We start from the raw sequence: 25,952 nt of genomic DNA, 5'->3' as shown, positions 1-25,952 counted from the left end.
CTAGTTTTATTGAGCTCACTGTGAGACTACGAGTAGATCGATTTTTGTAAGATTTTCCTTTAATAATACATACTTGTGTCGTTTCCAAGCAAAAAGTCTCACTTTCTCGCATTTTACCAGAAGAATGGATTAATTTTTGTAAGATAACTAGAGGGTTGCAATATAAACTAAAGGAACACAATACGAAAATAAACAGTATTTTTGAGATTATATGGTTTTTACCAAAAAATACCTACGTAACATCAAACTATAAAGAAACGTGACCCAATTTATATGCACTTTTTAGCTTATCCAAGATAAAATTATTATTAATTTAGTTTACGCATTGTGTTAAAACAAAACATTCAAGAAAATAATTCTTCATTTTTTAAATACTTCTCGTATGTTTAATGCGGTTTTACAACAATTCTTGTATCCGAAACTACTATTTTCTGTATAAGTTAAATATTATTATTCATACCGATATCTCTTGTGCTATGGCATCCACACGCCGCGAGCGATGATAGGCCTGTTCCAACTAGGAAGTGACTCGAGTCTTGATAGAAATATCGTTATACGATGTTCATGTGTGGCATATGCTGCTATTGAGATCGCATCAATATTGTTTACCCCAGAATCGATTGGTCCAATGTCCTAGTATACTAGCCAACCCATGCTACCAATAGGGTTAGAACAATGTGGAGATTTTAATACCGACTTTAGAGGTTCCGTGAAATGGTAATGGGATCTTGTTTTGAATTTACGATGGTAACCAGTTGCGAGCTTATATGGGCTCTGAAATATTTTCTAGACTAGATTTTAAATCGGTAGACTTAGGTAGGTATAATACGTACAATGTAAATTAGAAAACTATTTCTGTACAAACTTTCATTCACATAACTAAGTGGAAAAATTAATGCTTTTAAGCAGTCGCTGTAGCCTTGCAACTTTAGGTGTCTTATACATGTTTTCTACGCTTTAAAGTATCGGTAATATAATGATGAACTGTGTTCTTATCGCTTTAGCTATTATGATATTATATTAAGATATCAATTCACAATACCGCTACCTCATGACCTTATTTTGTAGTTAAAGCCGGAATTAAATTTAAATAATATACATAATTAGCTAGGAACAAATGACTGTTTTAACATCGGTAGTACTTATATGCATTCCCGCTCTATGTTGCTTCAACTTGCTGTTCAAAAAGCACCCTTACACAGCAACATACGACGCCACTACTCACCCTCAGAGCGAACGCAACATACATAATAAATTTGATGATATTTCCCTTATCACCGCGAGAAACAGCAGGTGCAGGCCAGTTTGTCGTCATTATAATGTCCAAAGATCGGTAAGTCACCGTCACGGTGCGCGCGCGCGCGCCATCTGTGCCGTCGTGGGAAAACTTAACGCCTGCGCCCTACGCAAAAATAATCGTTACGTTTCCCATACAACACCGCGGTGGGGTATAAGATAAGAATATGGAAGTAGAACATATGTCGTAGGTAAATTAATGGAACCGCATGTGAAGGTGGTGGCAGAATGCATACCAGACCAGTTGTATGAGCAATAAAAGCACATACCTAATTTACCTTTACGTGGGCCATACTGAAAATTTCTGGATTCTGATATATGAGACGTCGTTATTTTTTCTAAGTCGCCAGTCCAGGAATTTTCAGTATGACCTAAGTATTAAAAGCTAGGAATAGATAGAGTCATAGGTTTGTCTGCCAGACGCCTCTGTCAGATAGATCTGATGGACACATTTGTGCATGTATATCCCTAGTCAAAAATTTGCAGTTATTCTCGTTTAAAAAAATCTCCTCTGTCATAAAAAATAATATTTTATGACAGAGTAGATTTTTTTGTATGAAAAAGATAGATCATTATTCGGGCCTAGGTATACATGTACAGTTAACGTCAATAATATGTTTACACTTTTGCACCTTACAACTATGTTATAAGGCGAAAAATGTAACCATATCTTTGACGTCGACTGTACCATTTAAATAACATTAATTCCCTCAATTTTGCATTATACAGTATAAATACTGAGGACAGCATGTTGTGCCTAGCGCTATTAACATCAGTTATCGCCGGCGCATCGCGCATCATTAACAAACAATTACAGTGAAGCGTGCCGTCACCTCGCGTTGATTGATAAAAGCTCCAGAATCTATCAACCATCGACTATTAAATGATGTGCGTGTCTGCTCGGCAGACCTATAAACATGGAAAATAAGTAGAATAAGCCTCTGCATTACTGTAGTTTATTTGAAGGTGACAGAAGTTTTGAAAAGTCGAATATCTGTTGCCGAAATCACCATTATGTGGAGTCTGAACAAGCAGAACAAAACGTTAACAAATAAACATAACTACTTACTTCACTAGACCAGTCTGCAAATAATACAATTAGTTCAATCAATCATACTAACATTTTATATCTACGGTACTAAATGACCAAGTCAAATGATTTTGTTTATTTAGCTATCAATTTTGTGTTAAATACATAAAATAATAGACTATGCTACTCGTATAGGTATAAGTAGGTAACTTTAATGATGCAATCTTGTGATTGATTGAAACATTATCTTGAATCGTAAAACAGGGCAAGTATTTAGTTCAATAATTAAAACAACATCCTCTTGCACTCCATTCCTGTATAATTACTTATTTAAATATATTTTAATACACTCCTATGTTTAACACTAAAAATCAAATCAGCGTATTAAATCAATTGCGCATTTAATTACCAAAAGCCGTTATTGCACGCTCAGATGATTTTTTAACCCCCGGGGCAAATGTCGGGTCAAGTGAGCATATTACCCCACAGGTGGGGTCGGGGTGGGGGTGGCCAACCCCCTGATAATTTGTAACAAACACTTCAGTGCTTTGTTGACATCAGACAGTCCGGTTGACCTCTGATGGTCTCTTGTATCATCCTTGTGAATCAGGTGACAACTATCTTCATTTTTGAAAATTTAATTTAACAGGTACGTTATATATGTTATTCCTTTAAAATCGATATTTACTTTAATTGTAGCAATTTATTTGCTGTGATTTATGTTATAATTTAATTACTTGTCAGTCGAGTAACAATTAATAGGTTTAAGTAATTATATCCTTTACTTCAAATCGGCATTTAAAGAAATTAATTGCTACCTACAACAAAGGGCATCGGTGTCACCCAAATAACAATCTCCCGTTTAATCATAATTGAAGAGAATTAATCAGAATGATATTTATCCAACCCTTACAGAGCTCAAACAAAAGTAATAAATCCTTTAAACTGTCTTTACGTGTACTAAATCTTGCTCGCAATCTCAAGCAGCGCAAGAGGTAAAACACGCTTAGCGACATTTTAAGTGCCCGAGTTCTAAGTGTTCTAACAATCGCAATTTCGATGGGCAAAAAAACGATGATATCACCTTATCTGGCTGAGGTATGGACTCGTTAGACAATGCTCGAGGCGTGGTTGCGATCGTCGTGAGGCGAATTAATTCAGCATGTGTCAATGTGAAAAACTTACTTCCGACAAGCTTCGTGATGCCGATGGTGCTAAATTTTGCATTGCGATGTGATGACAATGTTTGCATTGATTGTATGCTGTTTTGTTTATGGTGTCAATCGGCATGGAATAATACATACAAATGCCATGACTGTTGTTGAGTATGTGTCGTCTCTCCGTGATGACCTATGCCTACATTCAAACTTGAAAATTATAATAAAGCTTTTATGAATTCTCGAAATATTTGACCGTACACATAGGTAATCAGTTATGGTAAAAATGTAATATTTGTGGGATCACCTGGATATCAGACACAGCGCTTTTTTTTTTCAAATTTTAAATATATCATATGAAGGCGTGGAATAGCTTCTTAAATCCTATCTCAAGCTTTATCTTTCTAGTCATTTATGAAGATGAGGATAAGTGAAAAGTGCACAAACAAACAGAGCATCCTAACCGCTAACTCATCTTTATAGCAGTTGTAAAACAAACAACCGGCTACAATTATTACAATAACAGGGTACGGCTAACCTTTCTAGTCGGAACACTCAATAAATAACAAATTAATTCGTGTCAATATGCACATCGGCCCATCGACAAAGACTTATGCGTCCTGTTACGAAAGTTTCCACTTTAATTGCTGCCTTTCTATTGATTTACATGCTGGATCATGACCATATAGTTTGCCTATCAATGTTCCACCAGGCGTGGCTCACTCCGCGATTTCGTCGCTTTGCAACAGGTAGCTAAAAGTACATCCGTTCCACACCAATTTTGGTGGCTAGCTGTCGCCACCTACCGGCCATATCTGTCCTGATCGTAACAGACGCGTTTTGTTAGAGAGTGAGTCTTCTGTATGGGGAAGCGGGGCAGCTTGGTACACCTTTTCTTGAAATTAATTTTAGGCCGCAAAATGAACTCAAAATACATTCTTTTTGTACTTAGGAGATGACATATTTACTAAGGTACACAAAGTATATCTTTTTTGTTAAATATATGGCCAGTAAAAGAGATATATGGATTTTAACAAAAAATGGGACTTTGTTCAATTGTGCCCCACTTGTAGGGCACTTTGATATATTACATGGGACACTTTGATACATCATTTTGGGGTACTTTGGCACGTGAATCAAAGTGCCCCGTAAGTGTTTCAAACTGCCCCGCAGAGCACACGTTACAGATCAACTCAGTTAGCTGACCACTAGTAAACTTTTTAAACATTATAAAACGTCTATTAAGTGCGGTGCTATTAGAACATACCACAGTTATTGAGCAGGTGCACTAAAACAACAAAAAAAAAAGCTTTTAATGAAATCAGTGTCAGGTTTTGACAAAAAGCTACTTGAGTTGATTTAACTTTTCTTTGTCAATTTTCTTTCTCCTTGTACGTTCGCACTATTCACTAAAAAAATAATTTAATTTTTTTTCTTAATATAAAAACTGGCAGGGGCACTTAGATACACTAGAGGGGCACTTTGATATGTTCAAAGCTGCCCCAAACTTTATTGTACCAAAGTACCTTAATGGTCAAATAAATTAAAAATATTTTTTTAAAGTATACTATTAAGTATTACTTTAAAATAATACGCTAACTTTATTACTGAATAAACGTACTTAGCGATCATTATAATGTTCATCCGATAAGGTCTAAAATTTCGCACCACAACTCGATACAAAAATCATAATTTATTTACTATGCAACCGCGGAAACACGTTTTCACGCACCAAGCCACAACGGCTGGTAGGAGAGATGTGCCGAAGCTGGTACCTCACTCACACATACAAAGCCACGTTTTAGCATTGTAGAAGATCAACATAAGTTTTTAGTTAAGGAATTAGTGTGGCTGTTCAAAACTGCCCCTTGTGCCTATCTACCCCGCTTCCCCCTACCTAGTACTATTATTTATTCTGTGGTGCCACTTTCAATAGCCTGGTTTTTCTTAAGGCATGACTTTCATGACAATTTTGGCGGCTTAGGAGATGCCGATTTTCTAATCAAGCTATGTTTTTTTTTATTAATTGAGGTATGTTTGGTTTCAGGTCGACAAACGTCCAGCGTTCACTCGCCAGGCGTGTCCTTGCAAAACGAAGACGAAGAGCGAGAGGACACCGAACCACGTTGCTCCTTCTGTGACGCACCGTTCCCTAACATTGACGCGTAAGTATCTATTCTTACTTGGTTGATAGAAGTAGACATCGTAGATCGATCGTAGTAATTCTTTGGAGGAGTGAAATGTCTCAGAATTCTCAGAATTTATTGAGAAATAAAGGGCATTAGCAAGAGCTAAATAGTCACTTAGGCACTTAGGTAGTAGGTATATATGTATGTACTTTCAAATTAACAGAAAAATTAGTCTTAGTAAATTTTGAAGTAGAGGACAGCAAGATCATCTGGACCAATAAACAATTTTCAAGCCCATCGTAATTGCGTTGCCACTTATTTATTAGGGCTATAAACTCGGCCGCTTTATATCGTTAGAAAAACGTTTTCTACACCGTTTAAAAAGTAGAGTTTCCGTTTAAAATCCCAATGCCAGGAGTCGATCTATTGCAAACGTCTTCAGAACCATTAACCTCTTGCCATAAATATTCGGTCGTCTAAGGTCCGCTAACGATTTATTTAGCGTTAGAGATGTGCCCGTTCGATAAGGCGGGCGTCGATGATTTGTTTCGAGCAGCGGGGGCACGCGACGCCGCTCACATCTGCTATGGTGTTACCGAGCTAACTTATTTTTTTACCTACCGTCTAAAATAACTCAAAACTTAGTGTCGAATGTAAGTACTGTACTTAAGGCAGAGTATATTCTACTTGCAATAAAATCGCTACTCAGAAGTAATATATTGCTTATTAACGGTAATAACTATATTGTATTTCCTACTTTTAAGCTGTTTAATGGGTATTATTTTATAGAAATACTAATGAATGCGTCAAATAATTGTTTGAGGTTGTCAAAATATGAACAAGTAGATTCCGTAAAGTATCTTAAGGTGCAATTTCATAAGAAGAGTAATTAATTATAACATAACATTGCCTAAACTCGATTGGTTTCATCAAACGCAATAAATTGATAAGCGTATATACTAAATGTCACAAACTAAATGCTTTACGACGATAAAATCAAATCGACAATAAACTAAGCATCTCATCACGAATAGAAAATTTATCATGAATTTATTATCTGTATGACAAGCGTCGGTAGCCCATAATGGCGTGTGTCATCATTTTCTATTGGAGCGGCGTCGAGCTCATCAATAATGCAGGAGAGATTATCGACATGCACCGTTTTAACGTATCCTCGCTTATCGCGCCATCACTATTGTTTTTAACGATTCCAACAATTCTAGGACATCGGGAGATCGATTATTTTTCTATCATGCCCTCGTTTTAATTATACCCTAGTACATCTATAGGACTGTATAATCACTATTCATGTTTGAGAGGCAAACTCCACTAGTTTTAACGAAAATATTTGACAAAGGTGCGGAAAAGAGGAAATCATACACGTGCGAATTATTCGCACGTGTATCGTACAACGTTTTACAGTACATATGGCCCTTTAAACTTTTGACATACGCACGGAAAGTGCTGTTTCCCACTAGTGCGGGAAAGTAGGACCATATGTACTGTAAAGTTACTAATAACGGTGTGGCCACTTCTATAAAACAACGCTTTAAATTATTTCATTTAGTCATGAACACAAACTGTCCATTTTACGCTTGTTAAAGATTTGCGATGTCAATAGATGTGAAAAACCGATGTGGAATAGTATATACGTCTGGCCGCTTCTCCGTCTAACATTATTCCATTACCTTTATTACTGTAGCTTAACCTGATTTGACACGCTAATGCTAATATCGGTGCTATCTTAGTTAAATGTTCTGGTCATAATGCATCAGTAGGCGTAAAATTATAATGTCACGTATGTCCCTAATACCCATTGGAACGTGATACATCGCCTTGCGCCATCCCATTGTTATCTCTTATCGCATCTCTCTTCCACTCTTGCTTTCATCACGACCGTCACAATTGGAATCATCAGACCTGTCACACCTTGAATCGATATCTGATCTATGGTAGCGCTTGCGCAGTAGAACCGAAATTACGTATTATTCGGCTCTGATTGGCTCTCTTTTGTGCAATGATTGGACTATCGGAAAGGGAATGTATTTGATGATACTTCGAAAGTGCTAGCGGGATACCAATTTGAAAAACAAAATAAAATAATGCGTGATGAATAATTAAATGTTACTTTAAAATTCTCGCGTCTCAACTCATACATTCCAGTGGATTCATGTATTGCATAGACAAATAGAAACACATTGGTAATATTGGTGTTATCTCGTAAGCCATCGGGGACTGAGCCAAGGAATTTCTCAATCGATTGTTAGCGCTTTGGATCTACAATCGATTATTAAAATGTAAGCACGATCGTCGGTACATCATTAGTCTACTGCGCCGCTAAAATGTTGCTAACTAAATGTTACACTTAAAAATATATCTTTCGTTTCAGCAGTAAACTAGTAAATTTCATTCAAAATTTAGTCTTTCACAGTATAAAAATAAGAAAAGTACATAATTCAATGTAACTCACATTTTTTGTTTGTGTTTGTTTATTACTGATCATTTCCACATAATTATATTTACAGGCCCTAAAGGTTTTCTTTCTGTTTTCTAAACTAACAGCAAAATACATAACAAAATAAAACTACTGACCATTATTTAACACAGATAATTAATTTAAATTTCAGCCCTGATATGGGTTATAGACTCTGACATACCGTATAAGTAGTCGTCACTTAATTAAAGACCTACTAACCCCTATCTACGTACAGTTCTGTTACGTTTTTGTGAATCAACATAGTCATCATCAATCACTATAGCTTAATTATTGTCATATTTATCAAATAATTTGATTACTACAGCTTTACTATTACATATTTAATTTTACAGCGCATTTGCCCCCCCTGGCTGTAATGCTGTAAAATCATCCCTAAATAAATATCAATATATAAGGTACACAATGGTACCAATGGTGGTATGGTGGTAATGGTGGTGGTGGTGGTGGTAATGGTATGGTGGTGGTATGGTATCTACATACAAAATTAATAAGAAGCGCTGGTAGCCTAGCGGTAAGAGCGTGCGACTTTCAATCGAAGGTCGCGGGTTCAAACCCCGGCTCGTACCAATGAGTTCTTCGGAACTTATGTACCTATGAAATATAATTTGATATTTGCCAGTAGCTTTTCGGTGAAGGAAAACATCGTGAGGAAACCGGACTAATCCCAATAAGGCCTAGTTCTCCTCTGGGTTGGAATGTCAGATGGCAGTCGCTTTCGTAAAAACTAGTGCCTACGTCAATTCTTGGAATTAGTTGGCAAGCGGACCCCAGGCTCCCATGAGCCGTGGCAAAATGCCGGGATAACGCGAGGAAGAAGAAGATCTACATACAAAATTAATCAACATTTGCGTCGTGTCTAGTTTTCCAGCGCGCAGCAGCATTTTAAAGTCGCTTCAGGTATCAGTGGCTCGTGTGGGTGGAGCTTAATGGATCGGCTCTGTATGAAAGTTGTTCATTGGATGTTATCAATTCGTGAACATGTAGATTGCCCTTATGATCACAAAATCGGCTTCCTACGGTCTGTTTGAACCTAATTTACGTTTTGTTTTAAAACCTTAGACGGATAACGACATCTTTTTTAACCCCCGACGCAAAGAAGAGGGGTGTTAATATGTATGTTTGACGCCAATGACTGTCTGTGTGTCTGTCTGTGGCAACGTAGCTCTCAAACGGATGGACCGATTTCGATGCGTTTTTCTACGTAAAAGCGAATTTCCTTGCGGTGCTTCTTAGCTATGTTTAATAAAAACCGATCTAGCAGTTTGAAGAGTATCTCCTCTTTTCCAAAATTATGTAAGGTATTTCTGATATAAAATGATGTTTTTTGGCATAATGCGTAGGGTTTTTTATACATTTTTATTACTTTATTAGTGCTTTTTTGCTTTCCTTTGTGAGGGTAAATTATTTTGTGTAGCGCATAGTTTAGTTTCGTTAATTCGCTATTAAGTTTTTATTTGTCAGAAATCCAACCGTTTTTTGTGTCCCACAAGGGTACTATTTAGTATAATGAAAGAAATAAACCAAATTGTTTTGAATTATTTAATACATACCATTCTTCTCATACATAACATTCATCTTTCTGTGTCCAATAATTACGTTTCACTCTCTACAGAGCAATCATTGTTAAAAACTTAATAAGCTTTTTGTCATCGAGGCTCTACAGGGTACTCACTAATAGATCAATTGTTGCATTCCACTCTACAAACGTGCCGAAAAAACGGCACACTTTCAATTGTAACTGCCCACAATTACGTAATATGCTATTAAGAGGAACACAATCGATCTCTGTTAGAACCGTTTACTTAGATGTAGCAGTGCGTTTGTAATGATAATAAAAAAATACGCCGAAGATCGCCTGCGCAGATAGGTGAATGTTGCAAGTGGACCCTGGGGCAGTGCGTTGTGCTGGCGCTGGCTCGTGCGGCACTTACAAGGCTAAAACGGCTTCTATTACAGCTGGCTACTATCTTGAAGATACTTAACGGAAATAGTAGGGTATGAGTCGCAAACCAATACGGTTAATATTTAGAAAAAATATTACAGTAGGGCAGATATTGCTAGGACTACGCAATCACGTTACATTACTGACGGCAGATTTTGTTCCTCAGATTAATTAAAAGATACGGCGCTCTGGCGGTCCGGCCGTCCGCGAGAGTGAAAAGGCATCATGTCATCGTGACAACTACGATCATGCACAATAGGACAACATACCATTCCACTCCAATAAAGAAACTTATGTAAATTTTAGAACAAACGCGGCGATGTAATCACCGCTAGCCTCCGAGCTCGTAACTCAGATAGCGCAGCAGGTGCTATGTTAGAAATAGCCGGAGGCAGTGAGGGTTGCGTGTGGTGGACCAGTTACTGCCAAGGAGACTCGCTTTGACTATTTTTGTAATATTATATACGGTTTTCATGAAATGACAGCCAATCATGACAGCAATAACAGGATTTTCTTGACCCTCGGTTTACGATGTCGGAAACTAGTTAGCTACCTAGAAAATTTATGGAGGCGAGGACTTAAACGTTTAGCTCTTGGTTGGAAAATAATCGTTTGGTTTTGTTCACTGAGGCCTGCAGAGTAATGATTTATTATGTTTGTTTATGGCACGTTCAGATTAACTTTACAATCGGCATACTTAAGTATCTCTATAGTCATTTTAATGTTATATTCTGTAAAGTAGGTTCTAAAAGAGGTACACTGATGTTTGCCGCAAACTGAGAGCCAAAATTGCAAATGTTTTATATATCATAAAGCGCGGTATATCATTTGTACGCGTAGTAAAAATGAATTGAAACATTCACCAAGTTGGACAAAAACAAGATTGAATTATGTTCATCTGGTTCTAAGCTATCTCCGCGTAGGCGATACCGATGCTTACAGATGTTATCGTTTCGTCTCTTCCTGTACTTATACCTTGGTCTACCAGAAGGCGGTTTTACTTAATCTAGTTCGTTAGCGTAATCTTTTCACTTTCTAATAGAGACGTTGAATGTTAGTACCAGCAGGATTAATCCATATTGATATTGAACTTGTAATGAGAGCTCGGACGCAATATTACTACTTAATTACTTATTGCATATATTGGAAGGATTAATTTGTAATGTTCGCAGGTTTATTTAATGCTAATTTTAGCCTTAATTAACACTAGTCTAAAAACTAAATCATTTTTAGGAAATTATATACTTATAGGGACCGTGCGCATTGGAGGGTCTGCCATCTTGTGGCCTGAATCGGAAACATATGTGCACACGTACATTACCAAAGCAAGTGCTACCATCTACTGTTCTCGTGGGTACGTTTTCTTGTGCATAGTAGGTTCTGCTATCTTGTGGGCTACATCGGAAGCATAAACGACACATTTACGCCTCGCGCCAAAAATCTGACGGCTCCTATGCTGCCCCCTATAGTTCATGCACGGGGCCTATAAGTATTTAAACTCGTATCTTGTCAAACATTGGTTGAACTGGATGGTTTTAATGGTTTCGTAATTATTAATAATTAAACAATAATAAAAAAGCGCATCAAAGTGCGCATAAAATTTGTTATATCAAAGTATGTCCTCCGTTCCAGTCTCGACCGTCACCTGATCCAGTCTCACGCGCAGCCGGCGGCAGCGTTCCACTGCGAGCTGTGTAACCGCGCGTACAGCTCCCGCCCGCTGCTGCTGCGGCACCGCGCGCTCGCGCACACCGACATCAGGAAATACCCCTGCGAGAACTGCCCTAAGGTAATAATACCACTTGAATTTTGAACCACTACCGCTCTTAATATTATAAAAGCGAAAGTAACTGTATCTGTTCGTCACCTGTTCACGCTAAACGCTGATTTAGATGAAATGTAATATAGAGTTAATTTGAGTCCTTAGAATAGTTTTTACCACAGAAATCATGATTATGTGAAATACGGCCTGAAAGTTGGCACCTGATCAATTAGTCATAATTTTACAGCCAGTAAATGGACTCATCAGGCATTCTTAATATGTAATGCAAAATTAGGAAATATTCCTTCAAGTACCACCATACGCGCATACGACTTCACATGATCGTAGCACACATTCAATAATAGGGGGTATTACTGCAAAGTTCTGCCGCCAGAGTGCAGCACTAGCGCCTCTAGTAAACTTATACATACTGTGCCTTAAACTGTTTTTTGACAAGTTTTCGCAGACAATAAAATATGACATTGATGTATCAAGGCGGTTTGGGTAACAAGGGCCAACCGGGAAACGCGAAAATCGAAATTTAGTTATTCTGCCTCTTTATCACTCGAATATGCAAGAGTGATAAAGAGGTTATATAACGTAATTTTGATTTTCTTGTTTCGCGGTAGACCTCCAAATTGTGATGGATTGTAGTAGTGGCGCCCCCTACGCAGAGTTTCGCGTAATATTCCCTATTTTTATTTAAAATAATTTTAGGTAGTAGGTCAGATTTTGGATTAGAAAACCTATCAGAAAGGTTAAAATCGCCCGTAGTTTGCTTGATAATAGATTAAGCAAGGCTATTACTAACCCCTTCACTAAAGGCATCAAAAGTCGTAACCTTTATTAGCAATAAACAAATAACAAAATTCATTCTAACTATGATGACTGATGTGATGATGCTTGTCTGAATAAAGTAACGATATCTGAAAAAAGAAGATATCATTATGCTTTTTTCAAATATTAATATGTTTAGTATTGAATTTACATGAAATGACGTATGGTTTCGGTAGGGATGATAATAAATATTATTTTCATTTTAATACATGCGTGGAACAACATGCGCACTGAAGATAATACATTTAGAGTTTTCCTTAATTTTTACGCTGTCGTTCCACCACAATTTCTAATCGATATAATTCATTCTACATTTGGTGATAGTGCAATTAATCATATTGACACTCAGAAGCACAAATATTAATAAGGTAAAATAAATTCGATTATAGACCGACCGCTTAAATGAGTCCTCGCCTGCGCGGTACGGGGGCGACGGGGTAGGATGACTAAGGGTGGTGGGGAAGGTGCGGGCGGCAGGCATACGGCGCCCGCACCTTCCCCGCCGCCCTAAGTCGTCCTACCCCGTCGCCCCCGTACCGCGCAGGCGAAGACTCATTTAAACGGTCGGACTATAGTGTCATTGTGTAGAATTGCATTGTCACCATTGAAGTTTATCGAGTATGAAATTTCACCCGTTCCGAAACCTGATGTTATTTCAGGTATTTACCGATCCTTCCAACCTCCAGCGCCACATCCGCGCGCAGCACGTCGGCGCGCGCAGCCACGCGTGCCCCGAGTGCGGGAAGACCTTTGCCACATCCTCCGGCCTCAAGCAACACACGCACATACACTCCAGCGTCAAGCCCTTCCAGTGCAAGGTGTGCTTTAAGGTGAGTCTCCCTCTGTTAAGGTAACATTCCATTTCTGACCGCAGCTGCACTACTGCTCCGACACGTCGATGTTATTGTCAATATCACGGGTATGTGTCATCCCTATTGAGATATGGTTTGATTATATGGGGGAACTCAGTCGATGCTGACATCATATTTAAGACACAAAAAAAATGTGTGAGGTCTCTATCTGGGGCTTGGCAATTAGATCACTGCAGACCGTTATTTAGGCACAATAAAATATTGACATTACCTGCAATGTACATCTTTGAAATATGTACATTTGTCAAAAAGCACCCCACATGTTTTAAAACTATCACCATGAGGTCTCAAAGAGGTACACATCGATGTAATCTGTGCATACCCAGGACAAACCTTTCACTAAGCAGAAAAAACGTGCATTACATGGCAATACAATTATTTAACACTTTTACTGACGATTTTAAGGCCCTTCCAATTAAATTATTCAAAAAGCACTTGTTTGATCATTTGATAGAGAGTTGTTATTATTCAATTGATGAGTTTTTGACATTATGTAAATTATAAGCTATATTATTGATGTGTACATTGATTATGTTTTATAATGATTGTATATTTTTATATAAGACAAATTGTAATCTTAAATGATATTGACAATCTATGATTTTATTATTAATTATTATTAATTGTATTTTTATTATTTTTCAATGTGTAATTTTAATGGAAGTTTAATATTAGATAGTAATTTAAGAATATTTGTACGCCATGTATTATGGTAAATTAAGGATTGGAAACAATATTATGTAACATCAATTTATACCCTTTTTTACACAAATAAACTATTCTATTCTATTTCCATAGTAAAATCTGGTAAAATTAATGACAGTAACGTCGCAACAGTAGTGCAGCTGTCGTTGGAAATGGACTGTCACCTTTACTCGAATCATTACTACTGGCTACCGACAGTCAAAATATGCTTATGGAATAATTCCAGTGAATGCAAAGCGGCTCTGGATACATTTCTAAATTTATTAATGTATTTAAGCTATGCCGGTCCCCAACTATATCAATATATTGCGCTATTTCCTTTTCTTACGCTGGAATATCATCTCGAAAAAAAGGATGAGACTATAAATTACATTTATGTCTTTACCTTTTTAACGGATCTTTTATCTGGACCATCATGGAGATAAAAAACTTAGGCCCACTTGCACCATCCCACTAACCTGGGGTTAAGCGGTTAAACCCAATAACCAAATGTCAAATTGTACTGGTAACCATGGTAACTCCAGGTTTAACCGGTTACCCCGGGTTAGTAGAATGGTGCAAGTGGGCCTTAATAACTTACATTAAAATTAATAGTCCTAATTACGCCTGTACATTACAAATTATTATTTTATTATCCACAATAATAGCCATTTTATTGAGACTAAGGCACTCAGAAATTATTTATATCACGAAAGGATCGTAATTTTTCCGGACAAATCAAATAAATCTGTTTTCCTCTCATTAAGCAATAAAATATGCAACCAATATAGTTAATTCAAACGTAACACTTAAACGTTAAAACTTATTTATAACAATTATTTATGTTTTGTTTCAGTCGTACACACAGTTTTCCAACTTGTGCAGACACAAGCGGATGCACGTCGCCTGCAGGGCCCTAGTCGAGTGCGGGAAATGTGGCAACTCCTTCAACTCGTACGCTTCTCTTACTAAACACAAGAGATTCTGTGACACTGCCAGCGCCGCCAACGTTGGAATGAGAGGACAAATGCCGCAAGGACTGCCCCAAATGCCATCCCTCCCCAATATCGGAATGAATACGACTGGCAATCCTAATCCGTTCCCTATGTACAGGGGACCGACTTTACCGCTTCCATATAACACCTTTGCCCAGTATCCTGGGCTATTCTCTGCGGCAGCCGCCGCTGCATGCCCTCCAGAGTTCTTAAACCCACTGCTCTTCAATGTTCAAGGCGCAAGACTTGCCATGGAACATGACTTTGCCCTAACAAACGCTGGTTTATTGTCGAAGCACCAAGAAGGTCGAAGCATGTCTGTCAAAAGTGTGGATAGCTCAAATTCACTTGATGATATAATGAAGAAGAATAAGGATTTGGACTATGAATCCATTAAGCGCGAAAGCGATACAGGTGATCGAACTACGCCGAATAAAGCGCATGGATTAACTGTAAAACAATCGCCTCCTTCAGTCGAGGAAGGCCCAACCCAACAACGCCCGTCACCTGTGTTGAGCATGTCAACGCCTATGAATCCATTCAATTTTGCTAGAGATGACATGAAACATCGGAAATCACCATTCAATTTTTCACTGAAGCTCAATAACAACACCATTCAAGGAAACAAGTCTCGCTCTCCGTTTCCAACAGACTTGTCTAAAAATGATACAAATGATGATGAAAAGAATTCAGAATACTCTGATTCGGAAGTAGAAGTGAAGAAAGACGACGGCGACCAGCCTCTGGATTTGTCAGTTTCCCGGAAGCAAAGCGACAAAGACTCCGAAGCCGATATGGATGATCGTTCCTTTCGTAACTCATCTGTCAAATCATATTCTCCTCCCGAAAGTCCAATGGAGCGCGATAGCAAAACTCCCGAAAACGACACCGCAGATATCGATGTGGAGGGAGTAGAGCCCAAACGCGAAGATACGCCCCCGCAGCTGGTATCGCCGCCACTAGCATTTCCGATGCCCGTGCACCCACAGCACAACAACAGCCTCATAGACGCCATGTATCGCCCCAGATTTCCGTCCTTCCATTCAGCATCCGACTCGATTCTGAATTCTTCACCCTACGTTCCGACCCCGTTTAATTTTTTATCCCCACTCCTTGGTACGGATGGCCCCGATAGGCAACAGAGCGCGTATGCAAAATTTCGTGAACTCAGCGCCGGGTCAGGGAAGCTTCGCGATCGCTACGCTTGCAAGTTTTGCGGGAAGGTATTTCCACGCAGCGCGAATCTGACGCGCCACCTTCGTACCCACACTGGGGAGCAGCCATACAAATGTAAGTACTGCGAGCGTTCTTTCTCAATTTCATCTAACCTACAGCGACATGTGAGGAACATACACAACAAAGAGAGACCGTTCAGATGTCCACTGTGCGATAGGTGTTTCGGACAGCAAACGAATTTGGACCGACACCTGAAGAAACATGAAGCCGAGGGCGGAGACTCCCCGAGCTCTGCAGATACGGAACGCGAGGATGCGTACTTCGATGACATCCGATCGTTCATGGGCAAGGTGACATGCTCGCCGGGAGCGCGCTCGCCGCCTGCTTCATCCCCTCACGCGCCGCACGCGCCGCACCGCCCTTCCGTGCTCGCTATTTCCACATAGCCACCGGCATACCCGCTACCGCCTCCGCCGCCGCTGTGGCCGCAGCCGTTCGAATAGCCTCGAGAACTGCTTGTATGCCGCCTGTTCGAGTCGAGCTCAAAGGCGAGGCTCGGGACGAGCGGGTGTTCGACTACGTAGCTATTGACGTCTCTCTATAGACCACTGAAAACGACAAAAAGCTGTATTAGTAATTCATTTTAAGACAATTCTCGTAATGATGCCTGGAACTCATCCGCATGTAATTTTAATAATTTTGAAGTAGTTTCTATTTTATGCTTGTTTGTAATCGAAAAAAGAAGATGTTTTATCTATTTTGTTACTTATTAAAAGCTACACAGTGTATGTCAAAATGTTAAATTCCATTTCTTCTTTTGCGTCAACTTACTAGAAAACTTATATCGTTCGAGTAGTTATTTAAATACTTATTATCATGACAACATACTTAGCCAGTGAGAGCGTTCGAGTTCTTCTCTTTATCATAGAGTTAAATCGTTTTACGCGCTAAAATAATTGTTCCTAGTTTAATCTTGTGATTTAAGATTGAATTAAATAGTGTACTTTATGAACTGTATATATTTTTCCACAGCCGATTTATAGATTAAGTATATGCATATTATTATGAACGTAGTTTGTTGATAATGTGTAAAGTATAAGTTAATGTGTAAAAATATATATGACTTTATTTGATGTATTCGTTTGCACGTCGCTCATAAGTTTAATTACTTTTCTAGTGATATCATTTTGTAATTATTAACTAAAGAGGATGAAATTATTCGGTCAGAGTCGCATCGTATTTCTCGTTTAGTCAAGAACCTACCAAAGCATTTGTAATTATAGACGAAATTGTTTACTAATCGGTTTATAGAAAGGGATAGATAACTTAATATAAAAATTGGCACTATAAAATGATGCATAGATTATTGTTATATTATTAAGTAGATACGTGAATTGCAGATCCCTTAAAATATTTTGTTAAATTGTTATTTACACCGTTATTGTACATAAAAGGTTGAAGGCAGATCACACGGTGGACCATAGGCAGTCCAGATATTACGCTCTTGTAATGATTTCCTGCAAAATATAGAGTTATAGAACTTTTAAAATAATTGTTAGCTTTTAAATCAGCCACTACTATTTAATTAAGAGTCATTCAAGTTATTCACAAATGAACTTCACCCGCAGTATATTTATTTTGTATGTACTTGTTGTCCTATATTTCTGAATAATTATCTGATGATGATTTATTTTCTCCACAATATAAGTTCTTCTTGAAATTTATCTAGAAATACGTCTATGAATTGTCTTCTAGTGTGAGTTCAAATGCTAGTTAAAGTAAATATACTGTGAGGTACTATCACATCTACTGAATTTGTAGATAGATATAAAATGTAAAATTGTTTAGGTACATAGTAAATTAGAGTTTTTGATGCTTATCGCATCTTAAAATGCAATTATCACTTGCATTTCTAAAAGCAATGAAATACTTATACTTAAAGTAGATAGTTGTTTGTATTCAATAGTACTATTTTAGTACTATAATCATATCACTTCGATGCACTAGTTATATTTTAAGGTTTTAGCGTCACAAACAATACCTAATTATTATCTATCTTCTAAGACACTTGTACCTAAATTATTTAATTTCAAGTTCGTTTACACGCAGAACGTGATTATTGTATCTCATTGAAAAATAAAACAGTACAACGTAGAGATGCCTTTGAATTATTACTATTACTTTCTGGTATATAACTTGACGTTGTATACCACTGCTGGGCAAAGGATTCCTTCTGTCCAGAGATTCGTCTCTGTCGAGTGCATAAAGTAAACGTACTGGTGCTCGACGCGGTCCCAGTACATGTCATCTTGAAACTTAAGTCGTTGTCAATAGAGGTGACAGCAAGGTGTCATCTATTGGGCATTGGACATTAGCATGTCGAGCACTAGTACGTTTACCTTACTGCAGGTCTCGTCCTTCCTTTATATTCCGGTACAAAAATGCCGAGATATTATTTTTTTCTTTTTTTTTTACAATCTTATTTATTTTTATAATAATTTGGATTTCAAATTGACTTTACTAGGTATTGGAAGATACTTGTACATATATCACAGCAAGGGCCAATGTGGTAATGCAATAAAGACAAGTTTGGTAATTATCAATATGTGGAGCATAAGCCGAGCGTAAATGGTAGGTACTTCGTAATTACATTTTTTGTGAAAATTAAGTAACAATTCCAAGAAATCTCAGTCCCTGAACTTAATCTACCAGTTTGATCGATTTCTCCTAACCTGTCAAAAACTGGTGCAAAAGGGTCAGAATATTGACATTTAACTGATGATCTTAATCGGTTATATGTATAAGGCCGGCGTTATCAGTGAAAGCAAGGACGCGGCAAGGGCGTCGATAAGGCAATTACAGCTCATTATCGAGCGGCCGGCGCGCGCGCCGGTATCCTAGTGCCTCGTTCCAATCGTTTATCGAGCGAAATTGAGGCAAACTAGGAATAAAGGCGCCATTCATTATTTTCTATAAAATGACTATTCATCAAGGACCAATAGTCTACAATTAGACCGGTAAGATTAAACGTTCGACTCACTGGCTTTTGATAGGCTATGTTAACTCATAGCCTATAATGGCATTAATGGCGGGATAAGTGGGCGATCGAACGAGACACGCCTCATTGTCTAGGACAAAGAACTAGGTTCGATATTCATCCTAATTAAATTGGCGCTCGGATAATGTTACAGAACAGTTTATCTTGATAATGTAGCACGCTTTGTTTTAGAATTACGTGTCTTAATTCGAATTATATTGGCTTCAGCTGAACTGCTAGCTTTTCGGTGAAGCAAAACATCGCGAGCAACAGCAGTGGGACGTATATAGTTAGGCTATCTAGATTAAGTATTATTATTCGTTACGGTTAAAACGTATAAAGGTAGACATACTGGTAGATATACATGCAGAAATGAAACGGTCTGAATAAGGTCCTTGCTCCACGGGAATCTCGCGACACTATCGCGACATAAGTCGGCGCGCTGCCCACTCGATCGGAAAAGCTGGGCTTACATGTTAATGATACTATTTATGATATTTAAAATGTAATCATAGCTCTTCGGTATAAACATATTGTTACGACGCCTGCAAATATCCGCAATAAGGTAACTTATATAACGTTCAGAATGCGACCTGCAGTGCGTATAGTCAGCATAAGTTGCTAAGCGGCCCAGGTTTACAAAATGAACTTCTAATTCGCTACAACGTAGCAGGTGTGTCTGCAGGTCATTTTGAACTCCTCTCGCTTAGCTGCCCTCTGCTGACTGTACGTTCTATTAGGTACCTTTGAATTTCTAAGATGTCTCTTGCCTTACCCATTCAATGCATAGGATAGTAGTTGTAGCACAACCGGACTAGGACAAAGCTTGAAATCTCTAGAACAGTCCAAATATGTGCTATGTTCTAAAGGTCCTTTTTTCATGTCAACGCCATTTTGATGTTTGGCGATCCCGCGGGAATTACCGCCGTCTTGTGTATCATCCTGGAGAAAATTTACTCTGATTCTGAAGCTAATACGCACTATATTGAAATATGGCACTCGCCAAGTATGCAAGATATGTACTTATAATACCTACTATTCATAAGTGCTGGTTGCTACATGAATAAGAATATTTGAACTTTGAACAAGAATCTTGTGATTATCATAAATTTGCGAATTGTTCTACTACGCTACGGAGGGATTGCAAAAATTTATGATAAACCATTCGTAAATATTTTTTTCACATACAATTACAATCTTACCCCATAAAATCCTAGCCTGAACCAAGTTGACACCGCGGCCATTGTCCGTCCTCTACACTAGGCGCCGCAGCTTGCACAATCGCGTACACCCGCGAAATGTGTCCTATTAGTCGCAGGCAAATGTCATACGAGTAGCGTTGCTAAATTAGGCCCTTTCATAGAACGTGCGTGGGGTTGGGCTCTTCGCGCTGTCGTGCTGTTAGGGCATGTAGTCAGCATCCGCGTTTTGTAAATTGGCTTTTGTGCTAACAATTTGAAAATAAAAGAATCCGCTTTGATTAGTCTAATATTAAAGGGTAAACTAAAGGGCTTTAAAATTACCACGATTAGATAACGTAGGTATACGAGTATGTGGTGGCCAGATCATAGAATTTGATATTTTTCGATTGCCAGTTTCGAATTGATCACTTCATGATATGGTTAGATTAGGTTTGACTTTTTATTCGTGATGTGGCTAACCATTTATTGGGTGTCATTCTGAATCCCTAACAACGTTTGTCCTAAAGTCACTTGCCCTAACTGGTTTGTCCTAATGGGCACATGCCCTAACGATCAATTGTCATAACGATTATTTTCCATAATGTAATGGTTAGCCTAAGACTCATTTGTCCTAAGCATTTGTACCATAACTATCAAGATACCTAATGTTTTTTACCATATTCTTCGAAATCCCTAACAATGTTTGGCATAAAATAATATGCTCTAACTGTTTTGACCTAATGGCTATTGCCCTAATTATCAATTGTCATAACAGTTACTTTTCCTATTGATCAATTATCATAACAATTACCTTCCACAATGAATGGTAACGAACTGTTGCCACAAAAGTGGATTAGGTTAGGTTAGAACTGTGACCCTCGCAAAAACGAACTGGTGCCACAATATTGTATTAGCTGTATTAGCTGTGTAAAATGTGTGTAATCTATTTTTCGGTTTATTTTATGTTTCTTTACTTATTTTTTGTCTGTTACCTTCCGTGATTATTTCTCACTTGATGGTCTAATCGGAAGATCAGCGCTGGAAGTCGCCAGCAACATGCTGAGATGGGACCATTTCGTGACACTTTATTTTTCACTATGTTTTTTCAATGTATGTCTGTTGTCTGTGTGTTTACGAATAAAAAACTATTCTATTCTATTCTATTCTAAAAGTGGGTTAGGTTAGGTTAGAACTGCGACCATTGTAAAAACGAACTGCTGTTAAAACTAGGTTAGGTTAGAAATACGATCCATGCAAAAACGAACTGCTGCCACAAAAGTGGGTTAGGTTAGGTTAGAACTGCGATCCTTGTAAAAACGAACTGTTGCCACAAAAGTGGGTTAGGTTAGGTTAGAACTGTAATCCTCGCAAAAACGAACTGCTGCCACGAAAGTGGGTTAGGTTAGGTTAGAACTGTGATCCTCACAAAAACGAACTGCTGCCACAAAAGTGGGTTAGGTTAGGTTAGAACTGCGACCATTGTAAAAACGAAACGAAATAGGGAAATCAAAATTAGGGCATACGAGTGTTAGGTCAAGCAACGATAGGCTAAGTAAAAGTAGGTAACATGATGGTTAGGATATATAATTTTTAGGCCTAACAATAATTAGGCGAAAAAAGAATTATGCTACATAACATTAGGATAAATACTCAATATGGAAAATGCCATTAGGAAAAAACATATTAGGACAAAAAAAATCGGCCATTCGATAATAGGGAAACCAAAATTAGGGTTTACGAGTGTTAGGACAACTGATCATTATGACAAACAATATTAGGGAATACAAAAATAGGAGAAAAGACTTTAGGGATTCAGATATAGATCCCCATTTATTTAGTGAAATGATTAACGGCGCGATTCGGGAAATGAATTAGTGATTCACTAGATATGAAATAGTAAAGATATGTGACGTTCCACGGAAAAAGGTACCTTATGCCGGCTGGCGGTTACGCTATTATTAACGCCGCTCCAATATTCAGCCGGGGCAATGGTACCTTTTGCCGTGGAACGTCACATATCTTTACTATTTCATATCTAGTGAATCTCTTAATCATTTTCCGAATCGCGCCGTAAGTCTATGATATGGTCCGTCAGATCAAGAGTGAATACGTCGATGTGTTCCATTTAAATATGATAATTATATATTGAAATAATGGAAAGATCATATAAATGAGAAGCATTTATTTTATAGCAACATAATTAGCCCAATTTAACAATGTTTAATTTCATTATTGTCCTGGATTTATTTGAGACAAAAAAAAACACAAAATAAATGTAGGTAGGTACTTATTAATAAATGATCGTAAATTATGTTTGGCAGTAGAATGCAGTCGTCTGCACTACTTATCCACTCTGATTCTTATACTTGTGGAGCAGTATAATACATCGAGTATTGTGTTGTTGAGTATATGTTGCCACAGGATTGAAGGCTCTATTTGAACGGGAGAAGGTTTAGTAGTAACCACGTAGTGCATGTGTGTACATTTTGTACGTGACTCGAGTACACGGGTCGTGCAATTAAATACAATTTGGACAGGTTGCTTCGCTTATTTTTTCGGTCCAACCACCAGCCATTAGTGGGGCAATAAATCTCCCTTCCGTCCGTCTGTCGTCGTTAAGAACTTCATTAACTTTTCGCCGGCGTGTGTTTTTCAATTGAAGTCTTGAGAACGGGAACGCAGAGCATTTCGGTATCGCAGCACTAATGTGACAAAATGCCAGGAAATTGATTCTACTTTGGTGTCGTTAAGAGTGCGTCCAGCTACCCGTTCGACGCGTTGCGCGGGAAAAACGCCCTATTTTTTGCTGGCCCCAAATTAAAAAATAATTACCAGAATAATTTCCCAATATGGACGTTTCATACATTATCTTGTAATGTAAGCTGCACAATATTAAAAGTTATTACAGTAAAGACAGACTAATACAATGTGAAATGTGTTTTATTTAGGTACTATGTCAATATTTAACTGTATTGTGGGCCTAGTGAAGATGCCAATCGTTTGCGCCGTAGCAAACGAACCGCTAATAATGCCTCTATCGGCCCGATTCTAACTTTAAGATACGTCAATTAATAGATCTGGAAACGATATGGATTAGATGTGTCAGTGTCAAAAGTGACGTATTTGCTTGAAGAAACGTCACATTTGACACTGACATATCTAATCCATATCGTTTCTAGATCTATTAATTGACGTATCTTAAAGTTAGAATCGGCCCGTATGTCGCACTTATATTGAAGAGTGATAGCTCGCTACGGCGTAAACAAACGCCATCTTGGCTAGGTCCTCTGAACAGAAATACGTACGTCTATTATGTACCGTAAAACGGGGTGAAAAGACACGATTTTGTGTTTAAAATAATTTTGTGTCTTTTAACCCCCAAGGCGTATTTTTTCACCCCTTTGTGGTATTTCATCACCCCCTATGACGTAACTATTCACCCCTTATGCGTGTCCACTGACCCCTTTTTGACGTAAAATTGCTTGTAGTAGTAGTAGTAGTAAAATACTTTATTGTACAAAAAGAAACATAAAACACTTGTTGATAGCTTTTTGCAAAAAAATGCTTCATTATAGAGAAAATTGGTGATATTATTTATTATTTAGGTACTACAGATACTATATTACCAGGTTATTTTTAACTACGTTTGTAACTGTGTTTGTAATTGTAACTACGTTTACCGCTAACCGCTAGAACAAAGTTCAGACAGGCTTCATTTCTTGCCTTGGTGAGGCCTTACTTTAGTTTAGAGTCAAAAAAATCAAACTTTTAGGCAGTTTGATTAATTTCTTTTGGTATTAATGTAGAAAACAAATAGTCTACTATTTTGTATACGTATTACAAATTATATTATTTTAGAGATGTACGTTTTTAAATATAACAACTTGAAAGAAAAAGGAGAAAATTTATCTATTAACCCCGCGATTTCTGTTGACCCCGTTTTACGGTACTTACGAGTAAGTATTAAAATTATTGTACGTAATGCTACACGTGGATTTAAGGTCTTAACGTATCCAAGGACAGGGTATATTTTATGAACATTAATTTAGAAAAATAATTACGAAATACAAGCTCATTAATATGAATTGAAAGCTCATAAATTTTATTAATAGTAGTCCTATAAGACTTTATTGCAAAAGCCCGTATGCCTGTAACAGAAAAAAAAGTTGCTTGTGCTGCTAATGCAGAACAAGGTACTTAGTGACTAGATATATTATCTATGTACAATATACATAGTATATACATTACATATCCTTAAGATACGATCATATAAAGAAGGACCAAATTCTAGTATTGACAATAGTCCCATTTTATTCAAATCAGACAATATACTTATTACACCTAGCACCTACCAAAGAACGGGATGGTTTATTCGTATTAGATTATCGTTATAAGGTATGTACCGACAAGCAAATGAATAGTAAAGTGACTAAAGTGAATAATCAATTACCGATAGTGTCTCGGGCCTACACCTACTTGATAAATCAGGAATGATAATTTTACAAGCCACATCCGTTTTAATTAGTGACCAGCATGTGACGTGTATTGCGGATGTCCATAAAGACGGTCCTTGAAAAATCACTTATAAACATGACATAATGATATTAAGTAAATTTAATGACGGATAGTATAAGATAAAGGTAACGAGTTTATTTAACGTACGGTGAATGTGCGGAAAACAAAATAAAACTTTCAATGTGCTAAATTTGCGTACAATCACACCTATTGATGAAATTTTCTTGAAACTGGCAGGTTGTCTCCGGGTTGAAACAAAATAAAAAAAAGTGTTCGCAAAATAATACATTCGAGGCAACTATTATGTCTGGGGCATGGCAGCGCCCCCACCGAGTCGAAGGAAGTAGCTCTACCATAAACCATAATATTCTGTGGTGCACCAATATTTCATGTTGTCACAGTAATTTTGGCCTTTGAACTCCCTTTTTTATAATTTTATTCGATTTATGAAATAATTAGGTACTACGAACATTGCAATGACGAATGAACATGAGCATTTTCTTCATTGTTTTTCCGGATGAATTCACAATTTTATTAAAAAACGCGTCACGGTACGCTGCCGGACGTTAACGCCTTAATATTACTTTATTACGCACTCAAAACAAACAAACATTACTAATTCAGCTATTTAAAGCTTGCTTGGCTAAATACTTTTGACAGTGCTTGATCGATCGTGGTTCAGAGATTATATCGTGGTACTGAACGTGAACACGTATCGGCCGATCTTCGAAACAATAGTTCCTTTTTGGTTATTATTATGTATACCTACAACAATCTGATATTTTATTTATTATTTAGTATTGTCTGTAAGTGGTAAAAATAATTAGCAAATAATTTTGATT

At 37.7% G+C, this 25,952-nt stretch overlaps 1 protein-coding gene across 5 annotated transcripts in view; it reads left to right on the top strand.

The window, feature by feature from the left end:
• LOC134797646 (histone-lysine N-methyltransferase PRDM16-like) overlaps positions 1-18,531 on the top strand; it is a 137,633-nt gene extending 119,102 nt beyond the window's left edge. For 4 of the 5 annotated variants that reach the window (XM_063769982.1, XM_063769981.1, XM_063769985.1 and 1 more), the window contains 4 exons: positions 5,531-5,648; positions 11,684-11,840; positions 13,310-13,480; positions 15,063-18,531. In XM_063769982.1, coding sequence (XP_063626052.1) covers positions 5,531-5,648; positions 11,684-11,840; positions 13,310-13,480; positions 15,063-16,823 — 2,207 coding nt within the window. In that variant the 3' untranslated portion in view covers positions 16,824-18,531. The remainder of the gene's footprint in view (positions 1-5,530; positions 5,649-11,683; positions 11,841-13,309; positions 13,481-15,062) is intronic. The other variant, XM_063769983.1, reaches the window with a different exon arrangement.
• Positions 18,532-25,952: the final 7,421 nt, after the last annotated feature.

The sequence above is a fragment of the Cydia splendana genome, chromosome 15 (assembly GCF_910591565.1).
Source record: "Cydia splendana chromosome 15, ilCydSple1.2, whole genome shotgun sequence".
In the NCBI taxonomy this organism is placed as follows: Eukaryota; Metazoa; Arthropoda; class Insecta; order Lepidoptera; family Tortricidae; genus Cydia; species Cydia splendana.
Note: the sequence above shows the minus strand (reverse complement) of the source record. Positions and strands in the feature narration are given on the sequence as shown.